At 39.9% G+C, this 25,360-nt stretch overlaps 1 protein-coding gene across 5 annotated transcripts; it reads left to right on the forward strand.

Moving 5' to 3' along the window:
• The first annotated feature begins 482 nt into the window (after positions 1-482).
• Positions 483-25,161, forward strand: lmo7b (LIM domain 7b). Of its 5 annotated transcripts, none has more exons than XM_072465350.1 (28): positions 483-708; positions 4,287-4,357; positions 4,425-4,494; positions 5,188-5,294; positions 6,250-6,280; positions 7,788-7,901; positions 7,975-8,095; positions 9,965-10,112; positions 11,539-11,689; positions 12,021-12,169; positions 12,758-12,938; positions 13,728-14,237; positions 15,220-15,492; positions 16,738-16,852; positions 17,316-17,477; positions 17,739-17,902; positions 18,017-18,080; positions 19,304-19,329; positions 19,400-19,501; positions 19,601-19,690; positions 19,854-20,014; positions 20,182-20,226; positions 21,359-21,411; positions 21,485-21,659; positions 23,364-23,525; positions 23,636-23,744; positions 24,452-24,554; positions 24,930-25,055. In XM_072465350.1, exons 1-28 carry the CDS (start codon positions 640-642, stop codon positions 24,950-24,952), a joined length of 3,549 nt encoding a protein of 1,182 aa, XP_072321451.1. In that variant the 5' UTR covers positions 483-639; the 3' UTR covers positions 24,953-25,055. The 5 variants fall into 5 exon arrangements, with proteins under 5 accessions (XP_072321451.1, XP_072321450.1, XP_072321452.1 ...); XM_072465349.1 differs by having other exon boundaries at positions 19,394-19,501; positions 24,930-25,054; XM_072465351.1 differs by lacking the exon at positions 23,636-23,744 and having other exon boundaries at positions 19,394-19,501; positions 24,930-25,161.
• Positions 25,162-25,360: the final 199 nt, after the last annotated feature.

Consider the following 25,360-nt stretch of genomic DNA (forward strand, 5'->3'; position numbering starts at 1 on the left):
CTGCACAGATGTTTCTGAACACTATGTCAGCACCTGGTTATGATACTCCATGTATGCTGTCCTTGCCAGCATCTTGCAGCCTGCAGTTTTGTGTGGGATGGTCTGGTGTTCAGGGCCTGCTCCTGTGCTGCCATGATAAGGGCCTCTGTGCTGTCTTTCAGACCGGCTCTTACTAGCCATTGGTAGAATTTATATATATATATATATATATATATATTATTATTATTATAGGGATTATATTATTGAAATTATTTATTTTAACAATTACGATCGGTGCAATCAATTACAAGTGATATTTAATGGCCACAAGGGGGAAGTTAAATGCCACATAATTGTCTCCCTTTACTTTTGATCTGCAGTTTCATTGTGGGCGGGACAGGCTTCTCTCCTCCAATCAGCAGAGGTTTTGGGTGAGTGACAGCTCGGGCATGACCTGTTGAGCGCAGTGTGATAAACTCATGTCAATTAGCGGCGCAGTGTCACCGGTGCAAGGGGAGCACAAAGGAGCGCGACAGAGGAGTTTGCTCAATAATCCGTACATCTCCACCTCGGCGTAGGCTATAGCTTGTTCTTTACAGCAGTTCATGCTTTTAGTGCACTCTTAAACGTGTTTGTTTGGTAGTGCTCGATTAGAAAAGTATGGAGTGGCGCCAGCAGACAAGTTTGAGCTGTGCAGAGGCGTTCGACGAGGCGCAGCGCTGGATCGAGGTAAAAGTCTGCGTTCCGACGTGCCACTTACACATTTCCAAGAATACATGCGCTGCTTCTCATATGGACCGGAATTAATGTAATTTACTCTTTGTTGACATCACTTTCATATTGGCTTCAGACCAGAGATTTCCTCGACCCAGCAAATCAGATGCAGTTTGATGACGGTACATCAGGACCAGTTGTGCAGTTGCAGTGGGAAATCAGAAAATGGAGTGTTACAGTGGAACATATCGAGGCCCATGTAGAACATTCAGAAAGAAGTCTTTTCTCCAAGGGCACAATGATGATGCATTTCACTGGAAAAGAAGCACTCTCTGTAAAGTTATTTTATTTTTGCCAGCCTCACATTTAGTCCATGACTAGGCAGTAATGATGACATACTAGGCCTGTAGGCTATTACTTCTGTCACAAAATGTGTATTTGTGTTTTTAATATTGACTGGATTCCATCACGGAGGGAATGGAATAATTTCACTAACATTTGGCTGTTGTGAACCTATTTACTATCCCCTGTTTTTTTTTTTTTAACTGCCACTTTATTTTTGCAAAGTAGCCCTTAGTTTTGTATTTTCTGGAATCACACTGCCACTTCAAGTTTATAGTTGATACTCAACCAAAAAGGGTTATTATTTAATCCGTCTAAAATGAGGGGACATGCATCCAGGCCCACACTCTATTGTTTCTCCAATGTTTCTGTACATCTATTGATAAAATTGTAAAAAATAGTACTCAACACTATTTAGTACTTTGTATGCCATCCCTGGTCCCTGATCAACACTTGTGCTGCCCAGGTAAAGAATGGATCCAGCAATTACATCTTGGTGCTTCAGTTACATGAAAAGTAACAGTATTACCACCGGATATGTACCTTTTGCTGTGTATTGTCCCTCGTTTGGCTTCCTGTGTACGGGTTGATCTGCTTATTTAAAAAAACAAAACTGGTATATTCCAATGCACTTCTCAATCAAAACTATAAATTTATCCTGTACAATTGTTTTCCAAGCCTAAATTAGACCATTAATGTCAGTTTTGTCTGAGTGCAAACAAAATGAGCAAAACCTTCTCAGTGTTTCCTTGGCAGGCGGCCCACACCAATTTCACCCTCCCATTTTGGTCCAATGACAGATGAGAGCGTGGCTGAATGGTGATCATTTTAGTATTATTGTGGCTGCACCTGTCGGGTTGGAAAACGAGCCCACTTTATTGTAGAAATGGTTCATTCTGACTTGATCACTGTCACTATAGACTCTAATGCTGTGTTGGTGCAATAATAATTTGTCTCTTATTGTGCTGTTCAATGCTCCATATGTTTAAGTGTTCCTAATTATCCAGACTATCGGCAGTTTCTCTGAAATGTTTCTAGTGCTTGCAGATGCTTCATAAGAGCTGTATTATCTAATTAAGCCGTCTCGTTGTGGCACACTTGGGGCATTGAGCTTAAGACATTTTAAGAAATTGAAACTTGAAGACTAGCAAAAAAACTTTACTGCAGCAAACATGTTAATATTGAATCTTGTTTAGAAATAGTAATGTACTTGACATGTTTTGAACTTAAAATCCGCAATAAATTAGTCGTGATTTGGAAAAAAAAAGATTATTAATTACAATTGGTTATTTTAGTCACCATTCAGTCCTCCTTGGGGCAAAAACTGTGGCCTTTTGTGTATTTTTGCTGGAAGCCTTTGTACACGACTTTGAACTACAGAGCTGGCTGAACTTGTCTCACTGCGACTAAAGTGTGTCGAGTTTGATTCCCGACTCCGTCAATTGACTGCACTTGACTCCACAAAATCTTGAGGTGGAAAAACCAACAAAAATGGATTAAATCAGACACGAACAACTGGCAAAATGTGCACTTATCTAATATAGCTTCCCTTTTTTATTTTTCTTGGAGGAATTGCTTGCATAAGTCAAACATAATTCAGTCATCAATCTCTGTGTATTGATCTAAAACCATTTTTGTGGTCAAGTTTGCACTTCCTGATTTCCTTGCTCTCTGTACACCATCTGCGTTTCTTCGGCTGGATTCTCTTCTCTGATTGGTCAAAGAGTCATTGTATTTTATTCTGGAACTTTACCTGGTCTGGAGCAGTCTACCTTCATAGAAAGTGATCCAGCTTCGTAGAACCAGGGTTATCCCCAATGTTACCTTGAAAACCATCCACCTACTGCTTGTTTCTATGGAAATCACTTTAAGGAACCAATGAGACCTTTTTTGGAAAAAAAAAATAATCCAACCCACAAAGCAACAAGGGAGACATATTAAGCTGGAAAATAATTTGCCTTTACTTATCTACTTAGTTAAAGGCGTAATGTATGTTTTTTTTTTTTTGTTTTGTTTTTGGGCCAAAATCTGAATCTCATTTCATCGTGGCGTGGACAGCCGTTTAGTCCTGCCACGTATCAATCATAGAACGCACCTACTGCTCTGCATGTTTCCCCGTGTCTAAGCGCATGGATCTATCATAAATTATGATATATTATGATTCATAATATAGTTCCCTCAGTGTACAGGACAAAACGAAGACCGAGAGACAGTTCGAGCTGACTCAGAAGAGATTGAACTCTACAGGAGACGAGAGATGCGATCTGTCGCGCTGATAAACAAACGCACGTGTGTTTATCAGTCTGCACGGGGGAGTGTGCATGCGCACTTCCGCCTGAGTTCTCAAATCGCCAAAAAATCGTCCATTACGCCTTTAATTGTTCAATGGCGTTTTAGTCGAGTTTATTATAAAGTTATTTGCAGCAGCAGAAAGGAGAGAACGGAGTGAGTTGGCTGGAGTTTCGGAGGTGGTCCTTTTACATACAGTATGACAATGCTGTTGTACTTAAGTATGTATAATTATCGCAGTTTAGGTCAAAGCACAGATCTACTGAATCATTTTGTGAGTTTGTGTCATGCCCCCTTTAGTCCAGTATCAATGCACAGAACGGATCTTAAGTCAACCAAGAATGTTATCAGTCGACTACAGCCCATAAGTAAGAGTCTGGACTGTCAAATGGTAAGCTCTGGATGTTTGTTATTTGGACTTCATATTGCAAAGTGTCTTCTTCTTTTTCTTCTTATTGTAACCAAACTAGAAAACATGTTGTGTTTTGACCACCACTTGCCTCATATTGTTCTACCATGGCACTGTAATGTTTTGTCTCTGCCCATGCCTCATGCCCTGCTCCTCCTCCAATTTGAATTGTGATTGTGGATTCCAGGGGGGACTAATTAGTGAGAAGAATAGCCTTTTGGGGGCCCCCTGTTAGTTATGGAGCTAAACCTTAATAGCTCCCTTTTTTTTGTGCTCATTACAGAGCTGCTGGCCCCGTGCTTCCCTCTGCCATGTGAAATGTCCTCGCTGGTTTAGAATTTAGGCAACAGGGGCCTCTGATTTCTGCACAAATTCCTGTTTTCTGGTTTACACTTTTGATTAGTTTCAAGAAGATTTTGGGAGGTCAAATAATATCCACGATGTCTAAATCGTTTAGAGAAATAATTTGACTTTGCCAATAACCGTTTACTCTACGTTTTCAAGTTGAGTTTTAGATATTCTATTGGGCTCAAACATTGCTTTTATTTTTCAGGAAGTAACTGGAAAGCATTTTGACTGCAGTGACTTTCGAGCAGCCTTGGAAAATGGTGTTCTCCTTTGCGAGTAAGTTACTGTAATTTTAGGTTTTGGGGTTTCCCTTTTTTGAAAGTACTTTTGTTGTGATTTACAGTTTGATCAATAAATTAAAGCCGGGCATCATAAAACGGCTCAATAGATTTTCTACTCCGATTGCAGGCTTGGTAAGTATACAATACATGGTTTGTTATTGAAACTAAAAGCCAAACTACATGCCAATCTTTTAGAGTTGTGCAAACACACATACTGCACCTGAGTGCCAGGAAGCGTTTGTCTTTGTGGTGGTTTCCTGTCAGACATTTTAACCACAATCTGGTTAACTAGGTCCAGTAGTGTGTGTGTGTGTGTGTGTGTGTGTGTGTGTGTGTGTGTGTGTGTGTGTGTGTGTGTGTGTGTGTGTGTGTGTGTGTGTGTGTGTGTGTGTGTGTGTGTGTGTGTGTGTGTGTGTGTGTGTGTGTGTGTGTGTGTGTGTGTGTGTGTGTGTGTGTGTGTGTGTGTGTGTGTGTGTGTGTGTGTGTGTGTGTGTGTGTGTGTGTGTGTGTGTGTGTGTGTGTGTGTGTGTGTGTGTGTGTGTGTGTGTGTGTGTGTGTGTGTGTGTGTGTGTGTGTGTGTGTGTGTGTGTGTGTGTGTGTGTGTGTGTGTGTGTGTGTGTGTGTGTGTGTGTGTGTGTGTGTGTGTGACTTTATTTCTTAGTTTTATAGTCAGTTGGTATTCAACACTAACAATTGTGAACATTACAATCTTGAACTGCTCTTATACAGTAGATGGTGTAATGCTAAGTATTTTAACGCTCAACAGTCTCATTTTGCCGTTTCTGTAATCCTCTGAACTGCCTCTGTGTTTGACGTCTGCTGCAGGATAATGTCAGTGTGTTTCTGAAAGCCTGTGGTAAACTGGGTCTGAACGAGTCCCAGCTCTTCCACCCCGGAGACCTGCAGGACATGTCTACTCGTGTCACACTTAAGTACTTCCATTTCCCACTCCACTTTAATGAACATTTACAATCAGGCTCGTCGATCACCTGCCTTTTGTAAAAGGTGGTCATATATTGTGCTTTTGTAATTATCTGAAGCCCTGTACAGGGACGTGGGGTTGCAGAATATGAGAAAATGAAATCTGAAGTTCAGTTACAATAAACTGACTTTCATTTATACAAAAGAAAAATAGAGCTATGGCTTTGACATAAATCAATCTGCAAATAGAGGTGGGTTTTATTGACATTTTTGTTTTTGTTCTTTCATCTCCCAGTAATGATCAGAAGATTTAACAATCCAATAGAATTGGGATAAAACGTAGTGGTTTAACTTAAATGCTAAATTACATCAAATATAAAGTAAAATGTCTAACCAATTTGTTCAGACCAAGGACGTCCAATACGATCTGTAGTTTGAAGATTCACCGTTCCAGATGTATAGCCATTATAATTTAATCAAAATGAATGTTTCAGGTTATGCTCTGATTAATAATGTTGTGCGTGACAAACGCAAAATTGCCTTTTTAAACATTATATACTACTTATGCCCCATAGGATTAGCCACATCTAAATGGCACTCTAGGACTTATTAAAATTTTGAAGGATTAGCGTTCGGTAATGAATGTCAGAATTGCTTTGCATTTATGAATCTATGAGCCATGCCTGACATAATGTAGCTTTTCACGAGCTGATGAACAGATGGCCTCATTTCTATAGATCACACACAGCCCTGTTTATTACTTTATCCCACACATTGCACACTATCTGTAACTAGTGGAGCTGCACAAATGTGAACCCATAAGAGAAGAGCATTTCAACCCTTACTAACCTTCACAAATCTGAGACTAGTGTACTTCTAATATCTGTAATGGGGAAAAAAAAGTTTAATAGTGATACTTTAAGTATAATTATTTATTTACCAATGATGTGTCTTACTGTCTTACAGGAGAGATGAAGGCAGCAGGAGACTCAAAAATGTGAGTATCAGAGCGCCATGTAACTTTCAAAAGGCATTTCATCCACTGCTCAGCCTGTCGACATTTAGAACATTCCTCCAACTCTTGCAGTCTACCTTCTCAAAAATCCCAAACTGGTATGGTTTTGTTCATTGCTAATTGTAATGTGTATTTTGTCCGCTCATTGTGGTATTGAACGTGATAAGTGTATTTGTTTTTTTGCATGCTCATGTAGAGGGACATGTGAGAACGTACACGTGCTCGTATGCAATTTGGGTATGTCCAATGTTTATGCGTTTATCTGGGAAGCTTCATTTGAATTGCGCAAAGGCTAAAGATGAAACAAAGTAATGAGGAGCATTGGCAGGGCTGCCCCCCCCCATCCAATGGAATGTAGTGTATTTGTCTATAAATTATTCAATTAGGGACAGTTTAAACTCATTTAAGCCAATCTGTTTTCATCCAATTTGACCGTCAAACCTATAATTATTAAATATTACATAATGTGCAGTTTCCACTACTTAACTATTTAATTTATATCTGTGATTATCAATCATTTTATAATATGTTATCGCCTTACCAAAATGTATTGGTTTGAACATGACTTCAGAAATGTCACAATCAATTTGAAGATAATGGCTGAGGGTTTTTTTTTTGTCAACACAACAGCAATGTTGCCTTGATGCTTGAGTTGTTGTACAGAGGAGGGCAGCATTGTGCCAAAAGACACTGGCCACAAGGTAAATGGGAAATGCAAAAAAATAGCAATATTGTGTCTGTTTCAATGATGCAGGAAAAAACGAGCCATGGTTGCTGATGCTGTTTTTAAAATGCTTTCTGGAACTGGTTTCATGTTTCTCAGTCATAGCTTGGAAAAGAGCTCGGTGATTGTGGTGAGGAGATGAGACCTAACCAAAGCTAATGAGTTACTGATTTGAAAAAGTACTAGCACTAGATTACATGGGTGCACAAAACTGATCCTCCTCACCATAATCCCTGAGCCAGGTTTGTTTCCCAGCCGCAGAGTAGAAGGAGCTGCTGCGTGTTGTGAGCATGCGCATAAAGATCCCCTATCATGGGGTGCGTGTTACAGGTACAGAGTGCTTCCTGGAGGATGGGCTGAAACGGAAGTTTGCCGCGGCACTCTACAAGTTAGCCTGACCAGCCAGTCCCTCCTACATTCTGTTCAAATGCAGAATGGTCTGAAAGCGGACCATGGGGAGCGTCAAACTCCAAGCATTAACTGGTCCAACCACCGCCGCCAATTTGTCACATGTTTCTCAAATGCGGAAGACATCGCTCAAATATTTTTGGAACATTCAGTTTAGTGCGTTGCCTGTTGACTGAGCAGAAATCTGCAGTTTTTTTTTTTTTTCTCAGCCTGTGCTATTTTTTTTCCTCTTAAGCCACCATGTTTGTTTGGACACGAACGGACAAATAATATTTTTATATTCGTACATTTCAAATCTCATGTTATCAGAAAAATGATGTGTTGAAGAGTGTAAAATGAAATGCATTTTCACTTTAGGTGCTAATAACTATCTACTGGCTCGGCAGAAAGGCAAATCAGGACCTGTTTTATACAGGACCCCAGCTGAACTTCAAATCTTTTGAAGGACTGCTGGGACTTGCCTTATCCAGGGTAAACGTCTGACACTTTGTTTCCTGCATTTCATTTGGTGTGCATGTTTTTAAACTTGTGTTTTGAAATGTAGGCCTTAGATGAAACTCAGGATAAGGAGGAGATCCAGCGGAAGAGGTCGTGCTACAAGAGGCAGTGTTCAGTGGACAGTGTGGACTCTCTGGACGCCAAGGCAACTACCACCAGCAGTGAAGGTGGGGATATTTTTAACATTGCTTTTAGAGTTCAGAGGTCAACAGAAAAGCTGGGAAATATCAGAAAATATCACATTTGGTTTGTGGACATATGAATTTTATCAGCTTTTTTTTAGGGCTGTGGGATTTCTTTTTTTCTTTTGTCAAATCTTTCAATGAAGTCTAAAATGAGTAAGTTTTTATCAGTCAACTAATTTGATCAGAAAGCATTTGGATCACAGCAGAAAAGCAGAATGACAAAGCCTGGAGCCAGCTGGAGTTTTGGGAGGTCACAGGGAATGTCTTTACAGCCCGACTTTTAACCATTTAGTAGTATGGTTTTCCCTCATATTACTCGGTTGAATTGTGATCCTATATGAGTAATCCTGAATTATCTTGCTTTGAATGGTTGAGTTCTCTAAAATGTCTGTTTCCAAACCCACTGCGCTGTTCTTGCAATTACAAAGCTGCAGACTTCAGGTCATGCATGTGGGTTTTTTTAACATTTAGAATGTGGAATTAAAAAAATCTACTGTCTATTACGTTGAAATGACACTAAAGCTCAGTTCTGCCATTTTGAACAGGAAGTCAAATGGACCAGTTTTTATTACTAAGCAGTTTTAGATGAATATTGCAGTTTACTATTCACAAAATGTAAAATTTTAGTTTAACATCATTATATAAAAAACTTGTTAAACAGATAAAACTATGGCCTGTAAAGTAAATTCATTGTGTTGTCAAAGTAAACTTTTTCTTTTTGATCTTTTTTTTTTAAATCCGGCTTTTCACATTAAATCCGCTGAAACCATTCGAACATACATTTTGTTTGCTGAACTATAAGATTCCTTTCCTTAAAGATTTTTTTTTCCTCTCAAGAGCTACTTGTTGCTGTCAAACTGGGAAAGTAAAGCTGTTTTTGCTTATTTTATTGGGTCATTTGTCTGGACTGTCATCTCTGGACTCGTGCATGTCAGTGATGAATCGATATGGAGGGGATCAGTTTGTGTGTTGGGAGAGGCACAGATGCTTGGCACAAATTTCCCCTTAGGCTTGGCTGCACAGACTCCCAGTAGAGTAAAAGTGTTTTCCATTTGTGTTAAATTGATGGCCTCGTTTCCAGATAATTTCTTAACTTTTCATCTCTCACTATAATGCTTTCAACATGCCTAGTATCTTTGGAACAGAATATTGTCTACTTCATGGACAATGGCAGTGCAAGTTACTTTAACCAATATTACTATAATATTATATAATTTTCTGACAAATGTTCAGGAGTGACATCAGCCATCTGACAATATTAGATTTGCTGTTTTGTTGTGCCACTTTTAAAAAGGCATCCAGGAGCGTGGAGTGAAGATGCTGCTAAAATATCATATGCATCTAGGGGTGGATATTGACAAATGTATATTTCCATCTTTATCCTGATAATAATTCCAATATGTCAATCCAACAGAAATGTAAAATTTCATTAAACGTTACTTTAGGTTTAAATATATAAAGTGTCTGGAAAATGAATTGCAGAAGAGCAGAAATTTCTATACCCTTGAATGTTTAGAAGATATATTTTTAACCGTTTAATCTCTTTTGTTGCATTTTTCTTTTTCAATGATAAACTTTAATATCAAAATTGCATATCTTCAAAAACATTCACTTTACTATCTATACTTGGATCTCGAAACACGTTTGTAGAGGTCTAAACCCCCAGGTGCAGGTTTCGTAGAAAAGACTCCATAGAGGCCAGTCTATTCTATTGAAATGAATCGTGCAACCCAAACTAAATCTACTAGAACATTCTCTATTGCTAGTATACTTGCTTATATACGTCTCGTCATTCTTTGAGTCATTACTTTGTGTTCGAGTACTTAGTATTCTGTGTACTCTCTCCTCTAGGCTGTTGCAGTGATGCAGAGGCTGAGCAGGTGTTTAAGATGGAGACGTCTCAAACTTCAGTTCATTCAAGCAGAGGACGTTTCCCTACTCCTCTCCAGAAGGCAAAGCAAGCCCGAGGAGAGAAGGGCTGCACCAGTCCGGTAGCCAGGTACTGCACTGGTCATTTATCTTTCAAAACTAGTCATAGTTGATGTGTCAAGTAGGAGACTACATCTTATTGTAATGTAAACCAACTGGCTTTCCAATGGTTGTGTTCAGAAAGTGATTGAATCTAAATACATTACAAACAAAATTGGGAGTTATAGAGTAGGTTATCAAAGGTAGTCGGACTGTAACTGCCCACAGGAGGTCTAGAGGAAGATTAACGTTGGGGTTGGTTTGTGTGTGAAGAGGATGCAGAGGATGTGTGGGACTGAAGGCGCATGTTTCCCTGATGACCCTTGAAAGGGAACGGCCAACAAAAAGCAATATAATGCTGTTGAAAGGTATATTGAGGGGTCAAAGTTTAGTTTTCCGAAAAAAAAAGAAAAAAAAAACAATTCTCAAACGTTTAAAATCATTTGTCAACAAATCAGGAAGCAGTTTAAATCATTTTCAATATTTTGTCCATTTATCCATCTCATCCATCAAAGCTTGTGTATTGAATTGTATTTGGTCTTGTAGCAGAACTACTGTGCCAATTTAATTGACAATATATTTATACTAGGTTTTCTAATTGGTGAGAATGGGAATTTTATTGTAGTTACATGCATGGTGTAAAATTGATCTAGAATGACACCTTTTCACTAATATCTACTATAATTATATGCCAGGGCTTGTGTGACTCATAAGGGTTAAATAAAAGCTGAGATGTTACAATAGCATTTCAAGAGTCCCTATACATTTCTACTTGGAATTGTATTAGTCTTATTATAAACGCATTTTGTAGCTGAATGATGAGGTGTTCCTGACCCTAAATACATACTTTCAGATCTTGTGTATTTTTGTTTCTGTAGACTAGGTCAAATTCTATATCAAGAAAGGCCAGTTCAGGTGAATCCTGGCTGGATTTGGTAAGTCGTGGTGTAAAACTGAGAATACTTTTTTTTTTGCTTTGCAATATCATGCTTCAGCTGCTTTGCTTTTGCCATTTCCTTTGGATTGATCAGAAACAACCATGGTTTGTACTGTTATTAGTCCTGTGGAGACTTGACAGGAAATTTCAACAGATGACAGAAATGTTTTTATGATCACAGACTAGTTCTTGTCATCAAATGTCAGTTTTTGATAAAGCACCTGCTAAATGTTACTGTAATTTATTAGAATGTCAGTTGTGACAGCCTCCATTGCCCAGAGCAGGGTTTTTACTTCTTACAAGCGTTGGCTGATGCGTTATAGACGGCTACATCTGTTAGTATTTCTGTGTTGCTTGTCTTGCCTTCTGTGCCTTGCTCACTCTTGGCCTTTGGTTCTGGGACAGTGATGTTTAATTGGGTTTGTTTCTTCAGCCTGTATACATGCTTTTTTTTTTTCACTGCTATCCGTCGCATTTTTCTAATTGCTTTTGTTTTTTGACGCCTGCTTTATTTTAACAGGAGCAAGTCCCTCACTGATATCCCTATGGTCTATCCGATGCGCAACATGCCTGACGAGAACACCATTTTAGATGAGCCTCAAGATCCAGGCACAACACACTTCAAAAGGAAGAGTAGTGTTACCAAAGAAACTGAAGCCCAATGGCACGAGGTGAGTGAAACGAGCACTTATTCACTAAAAAGGACCACCTCGCAAAGAGGGAATATTTATAGATGATGATGGTGATAAAGACGAATGAGACGAGGGGTGGAGGTGGGAGTGTGGGCTTGAGAGCAGAGACGACCAGAGATGCTGGGATAAGCTAGTATAAGAAGGGCTTCTGCGTATTTCAAAGTGTGGTTAAAGCGTGGAGGCTGAGGTGTGGTCCACCTCCTGAACCTCAGTCAATGATTAATAATCATTAAGTAATTTTTTATGCACCCTTAGAATCAAACTGTTGGCTGTTGAATTGGGTGTAACTGACTCTTGACTTAAACTTCAGGACTTGACTAAGTGGAAAAGTCGTCGCAGAAGCAGCAAGACTGAGGGTCTCAGGATGTCTCAGGACAGAGAGCATGTCATACACCAGATGACCAATGGTGCCAATACCACTTTTCAGACAACTATTGTTCAAGGTGGACCAATGATGAGGTCAGTATACGCAAAATGCAAGTGTTGGTTTCGTCGACTAAAATATTTTGAAAACTAAACGTACATAAATTACGCGCTGGGCCCTGCCAAGGAAGTACCCCGCCTAAAGCCCAATGTCACCGGGATAGGCTCCAGTTACCCGTGACACCTAATGGGAACGTGCAGAAAAAAATTTAATGAATAGAGAATGAATGAACATGCATAAATGATTCAAAGGAACAAATGGAGACTAGATCCAAGGTCCGAGAGCCCTAAAACGGACCAAAAACAAAGCCAAGTCCAAGGACCTTGTCTTTACATGGGGCAGTACAATATGTTCATTAGAACCATTTAAAAAAAAAAAAAACGGTTGACTATAATATATTAAGCTGACTAAAGTAGCATGGGATATGGTTATTTTGTCAACTAAAACTACAGACAAATGTGACAATCTGGACTAAAGCTAAAGTGAAAAACGTTTTCTTCATTCCTTACTATAAAACGTCATTTCATTTAAACACAATTTGACTGGTGCTACTGTTTACTCTCCATCCCTCTCCCTCCAGTTCTTTCACTTTGTCTCCTGTTTCATGTGTGCTCACTCTCCAGAGACCAGCCATCACAACACACCCACAACCCCACCTCCCATCCCTACTCCACCTCCTCGCCAACAAAGTCCTCCAGGTCTAGCCTAAGAGCACACACCCGGGGGCTGCTGACTCGAAGCTGCACCACCGACATGCCTACTAACTCGCCTCTTTATTGTCCTCAAACTTTAGGACAAATTCAGGTGAGTTGACATTTGCAAAAAAAGAAACGTGCTAAATTATGCCTGTATTTATTGCACAAATGTGAATGGACTCTTGAATTAACCACATCAATTTCAGGAATGACACTTTACACTCCTGTTTGTTGTCTGGAATTCTTTGCCCAGTGAAATCCACTTTGTTGCTACTTAATCAGCTTTCAAAAAGCAGTTTGCACAAGCTTTTTGCTAAATGTTTTCACTGTTTTAAACATTTTATTTCGGAGCCCATAGTCTGTACTGGTGTGTGCATATATACATACATATGATGATTTATGTTTTACCTTCAAAACTAAAAATGTTTTCATTTGAAGATGAGATAGTCCACCTATTCCAAATTTTCCCTTATAATTCCAACTGAACTTTAAAGGTATGGACAATTTTTTTTTTTTTTTTTTTTTTTTTTTTTTTTTTTTCCAGCAATTTTTTTTATCATGTTTCCTCGTGGCGTGGATAAATCATTTGTCCTGCCACGTATCAATCATAAAACGCACCTACCGCTCACCTGCAGCCGCGTCAGGCTCGTCCCCATGTTTCCGCGTGCCTAAGCGCATGGATCTATCATAATATAGTTCCCTCAGTGTACGGGGCAAAAAGAAGACTGAGAAAGACAGTTCGAGCTGACGCAGAAGTGGACAGAAATCTACGGGAGACGAGCGATGCGATGCGCTCCGTTGCGCTAATAAACAAACGCACGTGTGTGTTGTATCGGTCCGCACGGGGGAGTGCGCGTTAACTTAAAATGTTATATCAACCAAATGTTTTTGTTTTCAGGGGCCAACAGTCGGAACCATGCCAGAACCTATCACTGATATCTTGGATAAAGACAACCACATGGCTGCTTTGGCTTCAGTGGGAACAGCTGCCACCACACCTTCAATGGAGCACCCCTTCAGCTCACAGACCAATGTCAAAAATGTATCAGCAACGGCCTTCAACATGGCAGGAGAAAATTGTACACCCTCATCTGTTCTGCCAAAGGAAATTACTCAATTAAATGCTGCTGCTGAAGAGCTTACTTTAGTTAACCATACAGAAATTGATGTTATGAATGACCAGTCCAAGAAAACAATTTATAGTGAGAAGCACGAGTTAAACATGGAACCAATCAATTGCAAGGGTCTTGAAAAGTTCCTATTTCGGACTGGTACATGGTCCGGTTCTGCAAGTCTTCCCCGTGGGTACCGCCGGTCCGAGGGCTCAAATCGCCTCTCCTCTGTGATGTCGGCCAGACCTTTTGGTACCACACTGTCCAGAGTGTCCTCTCTTCCAAGACTCTGCAATGTGAGTAAACCAGACTGCTTTTTTATTAGCTAACCACATGGTGTCAGTGTTTGAAAAGCAACAACAACTGAACAAAGGGGAAATTATAATTTTTTTTCTCTCTAAATACAGGAAAATTGGCTAAATTTGTTAAAGTAGTAACAAATGCAAGCCTCTTTTTTTACAGCTTAAAACTCATATTTTCAAGACGTTCAACTACAATAGGTGGCAGTAAATGCACCTTTTCAGTTGGCTGTCAACTGCCATTAAAAGCAACGCAACAACAAATGCAAACAACACTGGTTTTAGTTATACAGACATTTCAAAATAATACAAATGTTGTGCTGGGGTATGGACACAAACTCAAATGATCTTTCGGGGTTGAGTGCACAGTCTTTGAGCCTCAAAACTGCCATGCTGTTACAGACCCACATCCATGAAACGATGTCAGTCTTAGTATTTCTATGACCATTTAAAGGTTTTATGCCATTATGTTACTGGCTACTGAAAACAAAAAGTAGGTTTCGGGAAATTATTTTATACATAGAAAATGCCAACTACGGTACCTGAAAGTGTTCCCCATACTATTTTGGATGCAAAGAAACATCAAAAGGGAATGAGAAACTAGAAAATACTTCTCCATAAAGAAACTGCAGTGTTTCAAAGTTGTTTTTCCACCTGGGGATTTTATTTTACGGACTCCAGACTTAAAAAGCCTGACTAAACTGAAGTTGATGTTTTAAAAGCTGCACAGTGATCCTCGCTAATGTAATGAGATCGTTCAGTGAGTGTATGTGTGCACTACATGCACACAAGCTCAAGTTCCCTTTGTCTTCTAAGATTGCCCTCATTCATTATAGATGTGAAGCTGCACTGTTGTAAGCTGTTTATTGTGTCAGCTAAATAAAATATTCTTCAACTATTACAAATGTATTTAGTGCATGTTTTGCTTTTAATTTCTCTGGTCTCAACTACTTTGTTCAATCTTATGTTTTGCATTTAGGTAAATGACAATCAGCTGAATTGGCTGTCGAATAATGATAAAGAAGTCTCTCCACCTGTCACTTTGCTGAAAAGGCAGACTGCGACCGCCCATCTCAAAGGCCATGCTCCGGTCATGCAGACGGAGCATGGCACAGAACAGAAGGAGAACTGTGCCATTCTTTCCAGTGCGATTCAGACCAGTGGATACCGCCCCCAGCCTCAGCTCTGCACAGCCTACGTGCCCCAAGTCTGCAGCTCCACACTGGTGAAGGAGTCCCGTGCCCCAGTCAATGTATGTTATATTTAAGCATGCAACCTTCTTAAAATGACTACGGTAAAACTGCACTGTTAAAGCTGTTGTCCTACCGCTTATGATGGCGTTCTACTGAGGTAGAACAGTTTTATGGTGACGGATCTACATTTTTTTGGAAATTGTTGCCACTCTTATCTCTTGCTCATTTTTGGGTTTGTAGTTGTGTCGGCTCAAATGCTTCAGCCTTTGCTTTTCTCCCAACCAAAGATGTATTCTGTATGGTTCTGGTATAAAATTATATTGCGGTGAGAAATGACGTACAGATGCACAGTTTCATAAGACTTTACACATTAGCACAACATTGACACTAAATAACAGCCTAAAAGACAAATTTGGTTATACAGATCAGGGCCCTGTGGAAATATGTATTATCTGAACCTGAGCAATAGGCAGACTGTCTTTCATGAAAGATTTACAAACCTAGTCTTCATTTCAGGTCAACATCTGTAGCCTGTGTGAGTGAACAGTTGTGGTGCTGCTCGCTGATGGGTTCTCAATCTGATCTATTGGTTCAAAGGTTGTAGCTTTTTGTCTAAAAAAAAAAAAGAAAATTTACTGAAAACTGAAGAATCTTAAGTGGATTATGATGTTGAATTCTGTGTCCTCCCTCTTTGTAGGCCTTTGTTTGACTAATGAAATCGCAGAGACATTCCCCGGCACATCTGCCTAAAGCACACTCCAATTAAATAAATTGACTCCGTTTTGAGTAAAAAACAACATAGTTTGGGCTTTTAAAGTTGTAAGAGTGCTTTAGAAATAAACTTTGACATTGACCGTTTCATTTCTTTGTTTTAGCTTTGATTGTTCTATGTATTAAATGCATAACAATCAAAGCGACATAAATCTAGAATGGCCTTTCTTAAATTTTATGAAAGGTCATTCTAGATTTGTCATTACATTTCCGTACCTTTTTTAAAAGCCAGATGTTGATGGACTACAAAAGGAGCATTTGCCAAATATAACTAGCCTATTCAAAGTGGGTTAGATAAAGTGTCTTGCCAAAGGGCAAAGGCAGCAGCAACAGCACACAATGCCACAACTCAATGTTTGAATCTTTCCTACAATGAGTACTATGGAAAGTATAATTTCTGTTATACAAAATTGGGCTTAACCTTTCAGTCTCCCTCTATCCAAAGTGTGCCTCGGTGGACTTGAGTCTCTAGTTTCCACAGGAAGTGGACACACGGGCCTCTGGTGTCGGTTTAACAGGTGCGTCTCTTTCAGATGGATCACAGTGATATGAGAGTGTGCCTTACCCTCAGACCCAACAGCAGACCAGACTTTGGATTCCAGACGCTCTGGGATGACACGGGGGCCAAAGTGAAATCCATTCAACCAGGTGAGTTAACTTTTAATCATGAACTGTATATTCATTTGGATGACGAGGTAGGTTTTATTGCAGTTTCAGGAGTTCTGTCTTTTTTAATGATTAAATGTCTTTTAATCTAAACTAGTTGTTGACTTGGTGAATCAGGCAAATTGGCACTTTAAAAAAAAAAGAGCAGTTTGTCCAGCCTAACAAAGGGCTCACAATGTCATGCTCTCTATTTACATAATGAGCAATATTATACCCTAGTCATTTATTTTTGTGTCAATTGTTGGTGTGCAAAAATATTTATTCACTAGTTTAAATTTGTTTACGTTTTGTTTCTCGTGTACACCTTTCGAACTACTTAAAAGTATTGAATAAAAGACATTCTACCACATTTTTTTTATGACTGGTCTAAGACTGGTGATTTCCATTCAATTACTACTAACAGTAGTTCACTTTTATATTGGATCATTTTGACTACTTTCCACAGGAAGTCCAGCAGAGTTTTGTCATCTCTTCATCAATGATGAGATTATTGCTGTTGATGGAGTATCTGTGACGCAATTGAATTTCAAAAAGTGGAAAAATAAAATGACGTCAGCTCTGCAAACTGGCAGTTTGACCATGGACATCCGACGCTATGGGAACAGAGGTATGACGACGCATAGCAGCCCTGAATAAGGCTGCTATGTGACTAGAAAAGGTATATAATAAAAGCTATGATTGGTATGTCCTTTAATGTTAACATGGAAAAATGTAAACCTGAAAAACAGATTTTTTTTTATTTTACTTTACAACAAATGTGTTTACTATTGTGTTGGTCTCTTATGTTTAACAATTCAAGTTAAAGTTTCTTTCTTGTAACCAGTGGACAGAATTGCACAAACCTTTTGTGTTGATTTATTTCCATTAGATTGGAGCACCAGTGAGGCCAGTCTTTACAAACAGCCAGGCCAGAACAGGACAACCCTTGATTTGACCTCTGCTGTGCCCGTTGTGATTGGTCAGCCTGAGCACCATGCCAGCACCAACACAACCGTAATGGCCCTGTCCAAATTTAATGGGCAGCCCAACAATGTGAGCAATATTTAGACAAACTATTACAAATGGCTACAACAAGCCCTTGCCTCTCAGTGAGGCTCGATTATTGCTGTCTATTGGGTGAATTTTGATCTTCTTGAACCTGCCCAGGGTAATTTCTGTCAAAACATGGAAGGAGAACATACTGACCACCCCAGGAGAGCCATAAGTAAAGGTAAATGAAAATTGGCACGAATTTACAGCTGATTTAAATCACACCCGAAAGATGGTCTCTATTTCGTTGATATAGATTTTAAAAATGCAATTGGGAAAAAATCTGAGGAGAGCAGCAACTAAGAATAACAGTTTAGGCAGTTGCTTGGCTGTGATTGCTTTGGTGAATGACAGTTGCAAAATTTGACAAACTATGGAATTTCTAGTTTTAGATATTTAGAGATTATAAACTCATCTTAATATAGTTGTGTGGTTTGCCTTACTAGTTGTATTCAAAAGTGCACAAACTTTCAAAACTGTTTACTGTTACTGACGTAGCTTTTCCATAACTTTTCATCTTAAAACACAGTATGCTGTTGACTGGTTTGACTTTGGAAGTACACATTTGGAGTACTTTTCCACTGCAATACAGTTCCTCCTTGTGCTGTTGTCAGGCAGCACATAATAATCCCTTGCACAGTGTTTTTGAAGTGCCCCCCTGTGGTGGTTGTCGGTGGGACTTCCTCTGAACTGTGTCTTGTCTCTGGGCTCCGCAGGCTTCAGCTCGTGGGTGTACTTGTGCGGTAAATGCTTGCACTCCGTGAGGTGTTTTGTGTTCATTTAAAGGAGCTGTTTGTGTGCTGCATCACAAATGGCTGAACAAAGCGGATCTGTGTTTGTCACACGCTGTGAAATTGCCTTTTCTGACTTAAAATGGCATGCTCAACTTCTTGCTCGAATGGGTCTTTATTTCTGGTGCCATGTCTTCAAGCTGGGTACACATTAGAAGGTTGTTTAGCTCATTTGCACAATTGTAATTTTAACTCCGGTTTGTTTTGAACAGACCTTAGGTGTTTCACTCAAACGGTAAATGATCCCATGTCAATAATTACATTTTCTTTAAGTCCCTATTGTTTTTTTTAAGTCCCTCGTCTTTGGTAAAAGGAGGATGGAGATTGAAGAAGTCAAATAATTTGTTCCAACTTCTGCATTTTACCACATCACCTTAGTTTGGACTCTCTTGACTTGATTATTACATGAAAAAATCAGCCAGTTTAGACAAGTATTACTGTATTTTGATCCCAAGTGTTCTGAAATGTAACTTGTGCAATATTTTGAAAAATGTCTAATGCTGCCAATTCTTCTGATGTGTCCCCACTATGGCGTGAGAAAGCATGGTGCACTTTATTTACTAAAGATAAAAATGGATGCAATGTTTGACCCTTTGTTTTGTTTTGATTGCAGGAGGTTCTGAATCTGCAATATCAGATGTAAGTAACTCATTCTACCCGAGTTTTGTGTTGAATCAGATCTTACTAAAATCTTTTCTGCCAGCTCCAGGTGCCATCCCTCAGCCCCTCCTCCGGCAGCTGGTCCTGGGACAGAGATGAGGAGCGCAGGCGGCAGGAAAAGTGGCAAGAAGAGCAGGAGCGCCTCCTACAGGTAAAACCCAGAATCACATCTGACCTAAAGGAGAAAAAAAAATACTTTAAAAATGTGTGTTTACACAATGCTCTTTGAATCTATGTCTGCATTTGTCAGGAGAAATACCAGCAGGATCAGGAGCGGCTCGAGGCGGAGTGGCGAAAAGCACAACAAGATGCTTCTAGTGACAAGAAGGAAGAGTTGAAAGTGAGTATTTGACAATGCAACCTGAGCTGCTTTAAGATGAGATAAGATATTCCTTTATTGTCCCACATGGGGAAATTTCATTGATGCAACGCAGCCAAGGAGACCAATTATCACAAATGATGTGCCTTTTTAACTAAGTATAATTTTGTATGATGTTTCTAAGATTGTGAGCAGTGATGACAATCACCAGAGAATGTGTCTGCGTCTAAACTGCAAGACAAATGAGTCCCAAGATGAACCCAGGCCTGACACAAATGAAGTAAAAAGCATGGAAATCTCCCACGAAGCTAAACAAATGCAGCCGGAAAAACCAAGTGATGACTGGTATAAATTTTCATTCATAAAAGGCACGGTTCACATGAAGTGTGTGTGTGTGGCTGTGTGTGTGTGTGTGGCTGTGTGTGTGTGTGTGTGTGGCTGTGTGTGTGTGTGGCTGTGTGTGTGTGTGGCTGTGTGTGGCTGTGGCCTCATTGCTGCTGGTGCCTCCCCAGGGCTGGTGGCACCCATGACTTTGCTCAGCTCTCTCCTGCTCACAGGTCAGAACAGGCTCAGCGCAGTTATTGCTGTTTTTATTCCCCTCATAATACTCTGGCTTTCCTCTACTAACTCTAGCTTATGCTGTTGTAGAACTTGTTTTGATGGTGATATTTTTCCTATATTGGTAGATTAGGAGTTGTAGAATTCAAGTGCATGTGACCGCTTTTACTTTTAGTGAAATGTGTAAAGCAATTAAAAGATTTAGCAACATATAAGAATCATACCTAGTTTTAAAAAGTTAATACTTTTTAGAGGTATTTTCTTTATTGTGAGTCGTCAATTTGATTATCTTTGATCCTTGTTTACTTGTTTATTGACAGTTAAAAATATATTACGTATTTTAAATTGACTGAATAATTCCTAGTGTGTAATTGTCAGTCATCAAAGGCCATAATTCCATCCACAATGTAGAGGAATTCCTTTTTAGAACTCCGCTCTACTTCCTGTAATGGGAATGTATATAAAACTTAAATATTTAACACGGGTAGCATACGACCTAAACATGAAAAGCTGTCATATGCACATCGATGCTGTTAGTTAGTTTCATATAGTGTTATGCTGGTATTTTATTAACCAGGACCACACCACCAGAAATATGTGCAAGTAACAACTAAGTGATGTGAGCTGGACGCTGAGGATCCATGGCAGCTCGAACAGCAGTCAAGTCAACCGGTGACTGAAGTGTTCAGCTGGTATAAGAAGGCTTCTGGGTAATACAGGTGTAGTCCGAAGACTGGAGGGGGCGTTGTCCTGCTCACAAACCTCAGTTAACATATTAAGAGACTTCATTTTAATGACACATGTAGGTTTTAGTAGTTCAGTTCAAACTGAAAGTTGGATGGATTAGAAACTGTCTATTCTGTCCAACTTGGTTGATACTTTACGGTCTCACCTGCAAAATGTTTTTTGGTAATCACACAAGTTATACCTGGTTTGACACATGTGACAGAATATCTCTTGAATGATCCTTTATGTATAGTAAAGTAATTGTAGGATTATTTGCCGCTGAGTGAAAGTTGACCATACATTTTAAGGTAATGTTTCCCAAGCACCAAACGATACTAGCACAAAGAAAAATGTATCCAATGGATACAAGGGTCATTGTTTTAAAGCCTGTCTTTTCTGCTGCAGGGTCAAGTCCATGTCCTCACCAGCGCTAACGAGCCCCCAGAAACAGATGAGAGGCAAGTCTGATACTTCTGCCACGATCTTTTATTTTAATGAACTGCTAAATCTAAAAGTAAGGAACTTTTCAAGGGTCCAGTGACCAGAGAAAAAGGAAGTGTCAGACTGTGTCAAAGGTTGAGCAGGAGCGACGGCAGATTTTGGACGAGATGAAGAAGAGAACTCAGCTCCTCACAGACAACAGTTGGATCCGTCAGCGCAGTGCCAGTTACAAAGAGCCCATCATGCCTTTGGTCCCAGTTAAGAGGTAAGGGTTTCAAATATTGCTTTGTGTGTGTTGTTTAAACATGTTAGACCTGAGGGCTGTTCCCTAAAACTTGTTCAGTGAGACCAGACTTCTCTCTCGACTGGTGAAACTAACTAGGTCTGAACTCTATGCTCGGTCTCACTCAGGACTTTCCCAGTCTCACTTAATAAGAGCCGCTTTGACAGCCCATGAGGCTGGAGCAAAGATGCAGAGACTAAAAGGACTCCACCTAAACCCTTTTGACATAGAGACGCACACCTGTGGTTAGTGGGACACAGAAGAGGGGGGGGGGGGGGGGGGGGAAGAAGTGAAAGAGTAAACAGGCAAACTTTAACACTTTTCTGAACAAGGAGTATTTTACGGCCACAAATCCACAGGCTCGAGGATAAAACTCACCCTCACTATGTACTGGACATTGCGCATTTATAAATTACCATTATGTCAATTTGAATTTAAACTTAAGAAGGATGCAAATATTGTAAAAGAGGCAAATTGTTTAAGACATATTTTATAGATTAAAAGTCTACTTTTATCAATCACAATTCTACCGCCACGTTTTGTAAATATAAAGTTCTCAAATGAAATAAAATTAATAAAACCATGTTTTGGGATATTGATAAAAATAAAATCCTGTTTTAATAAACGTGCAATGTTTACGGATATAAATGAGTAAAAAATCGTCCATTCAACCTTTAACGCTATATTTGACATCTTGAGGTGTTCCCGTCATAACCTTGCCTGACCAGCCATTCCCAACACGTTTTGGCAAACTACTTATCAAAACTGTGTGTGGGTCTGGGGCTCGACCGCTGCGTTTCAATTTCTAGGGCGAAGTTTAGAGAGCAGAGAAGGAACCATTCACATAAACCCAATCACGGTGGCAAAGGCGGTTAGCGCTCTTGCCTCCTAAGGAGATCATGGGTTTGATTCCCGGACCAGACCAACATCACATGATCTCTCTGGGTGGAGTCTGCATGTCCTCCCCGTGTTACCGTGGGTTCTCTCCGGGTTCTCCGGCTTCCTCCCACCGTCCAAAGACATGCATGTGTTAGGCAAAATTGGCAACTCTAAATTGGACCAATGGACAGGTGTTGAAAATTTGCATATTCTGCTACATACACTTAAAACATTGCATCTGTTTCGTCCAATGTAAATGCTATGTTCGCAAAAAAACGCGACATGCTTCACGCCCATGTCAACAAGGCGTGTTCCGCGTTATCCGTCCCCAAACGCAGAAAATGTCTCCTGAATCGCGATGACGCCCTTCGTATAACCGCATCTAACATCATGGCAAGTAGAGCGGACTTTCCTGATTGTTCAAACCGAAGCGAGAGCAGAAGTAAACACTCGATCACGAGCCGGGTCCGCCATCTTGACTGTTTTGGAACGGGGGTGGAAAGCTACTTCCTTATCTCAGTTGATAGGTAAATGGATTACCGACGACTTCATTGGCTCTGACTCTGGTTCCAGACCCTTACGCATTCGAACAGAGTGTGGCTGGCGGGTCAGGCAAGTCATAACCTCATTTATGTCATTTTTCTTGTTCTTGGTTGCAATTCTAAAAAGTACATTTGTTCCAATACATGTAACAGAGAAATGTCTTATCAGTTTTGCCATTTTGTTTTCAATTAAAATCTGTCGACACAAACTTGATTTATCCATAGTTTTCCCCTGTTTTTCAGTCATTTAAAATTGTTTCTATAGGTATGAGTCGATGGACCACCTCGAGAGTTGGCGCCACTCTCCAGTCACCTCAATGACCTTCACTTACCCCCGCCCACAGTCAGCGGCTGCAGGATCCTGTGGATCCACCAGGACGTCCTCCACACGCCACAGCACTGGCTCCATGCCTCCACAAAGACACAGGTACAGTGTTCTTCATAAATGTAAGTGAGCCCAGTCTCTGTATGTGATCTGCTGTGTCTGTTTCATCTATGCATGTCTGTTTGCCTCGCTGTGACCTTGTGCTGCCCCAGGACTGAGCCGGGCAGGAGGACATGCTGTGTGTGTGAGGGGGTCCTTGATAGTGGGGCAGCTATGGTTATAGAGGCCCTTGGTCTGAACTTCCACCTCGCCTGTTTCCAGGTGAGAGGTCGGGACCTGGATAACGACCTTTAGCTTTAATCTTGGTTTGGGTCACATACTCTGTCATTTCCTATGCATTCTTGTTTGGTGTAGAGTATACTGGTGTGTTTGTGTATACTGGTGTGTTTGTGTATACTGGTGTGTTTGTGTATACTGGTGTGTTTGTGTATACTGGTGTGTTTGTGTATACTGGTGTGTTTGTGTATACTGGTGTGTTTGTGTATACTGGTGTGTTTGTGTATACTGGTGTGTTTGTGTATACTGGTGTGTTTGTGTATACTGGTGTGTTGTGAACGTCATGGTTTGCCATTAGAGGCTTATTGTGAAATTCTCACACTTGGGTCACTGAGTGGTGTCGTGGCTTTGTTTCATTAGCACAAAGATGAAAAATTGGCATGTTGCACTTAACTGTGAAACACTTTTTCAATTTAATGTTTTTAATAAGTTTGATCACAAAGCTTGTTACCCACTGACATAGATTACGGTACCACTTACTATGCATGTGTGAGCATGGGAATAATCCTGTCTTTGTCTAATAAAGGTTCACGTTTACTGAACACTCCATCCCTTAATTAAATCTCCCTTTTTTAGCAAAATGTTCAGCTCAACTAAATCCAAGTGGTTAACTCGCTAACTCTTAAATCCACCTTTTTATCAGTCAAGATGAAAGCAAGGATCTTTTAAAAACGTGTGTTTTGATTGTCCAGTGCAAGGGCTGTTGTCGAGATCTCAGAGGAACAGAGCCAGGAGTCCAAGTCCGGATCCACAACCACTGGCCCTACTGTGAGGCCTGCTACTTCCACCTCAAATGTGAGGCATTTGTTTTACATTTGATTTTTGTCTGCTATAATCTATGGAACATTCTATTGGACATTTGAAATTGCAATATTGATCTTAAATACCTTGATAAAGGAAACGAGTCACTATCAGTGTAAGGGGATAAAGGGAATTTGCAGAGCAATGGCGTCTTTGATGCAGGAGTATAAATATGACTCAAACATGCATGAATCACTCAAAATATAACGGTTGGTAAATTATAAGGGAAAAAGAATACCATGGTTAAAATTGATGGTGCATATTATGTCTCCTTTTTCATTGATAGATCCACTGAAGATTTCTGTTGATTTGGAGAGCAGTTTGAACCTCGGTAACTAATCTAAAATGAGTTGTAATTGTCTGTTGCAGTCGCTGGCTCTGCCTTGTTTTGATGAGAACACTGCTCTGCACGTCACTGAACATGTAGACGGTACACAACTGGATGATATAACGTCTTGAACCGTTATTGCCCAGGAAGCTCAAGGATTGCATTTAATATATTGAATAAGTAGAAGTAATACATCTGGTTTTATGATTTTTGTGTTGTGTATTGACCTTTTTAATTGTAGTCAATGTCTAACTTGTAGTCACTGTTTAGTAGGAATCTTTGTTTCTGTGTTCAATGGTGCAAGTAAAAATGGCACATTTGTCACATACTTCGGTCTACTTACTGTGACCCTTATGCACTAAACCTCTATCGTAATTATTACTTTTATTGTTCTACCACTTGATGTCACCATTGGACTCTTTGTAAAGTTGGCCTTACTCTGCAGTGACTCTTCAATGGATGTTTTAAAAAT

Source organism: Eucyclogobius newberryi, unplaced genomic scaffold (assembly GCF_026437365.1).
Source record: "Eucyclogobius newberryi isolate DKJ021-1_F unplaced genomic scaffold, fEucNew1.0.hap1 SCAF_5, whole genome shotgun sequence".
NCBI classification, from domain to species: Eukaryota; Metazoa; Chordata; class Actinopteri; order Gobiiformes; family Gobiidae; genus Eucyclogobius; species Eucyclogobius newberryi.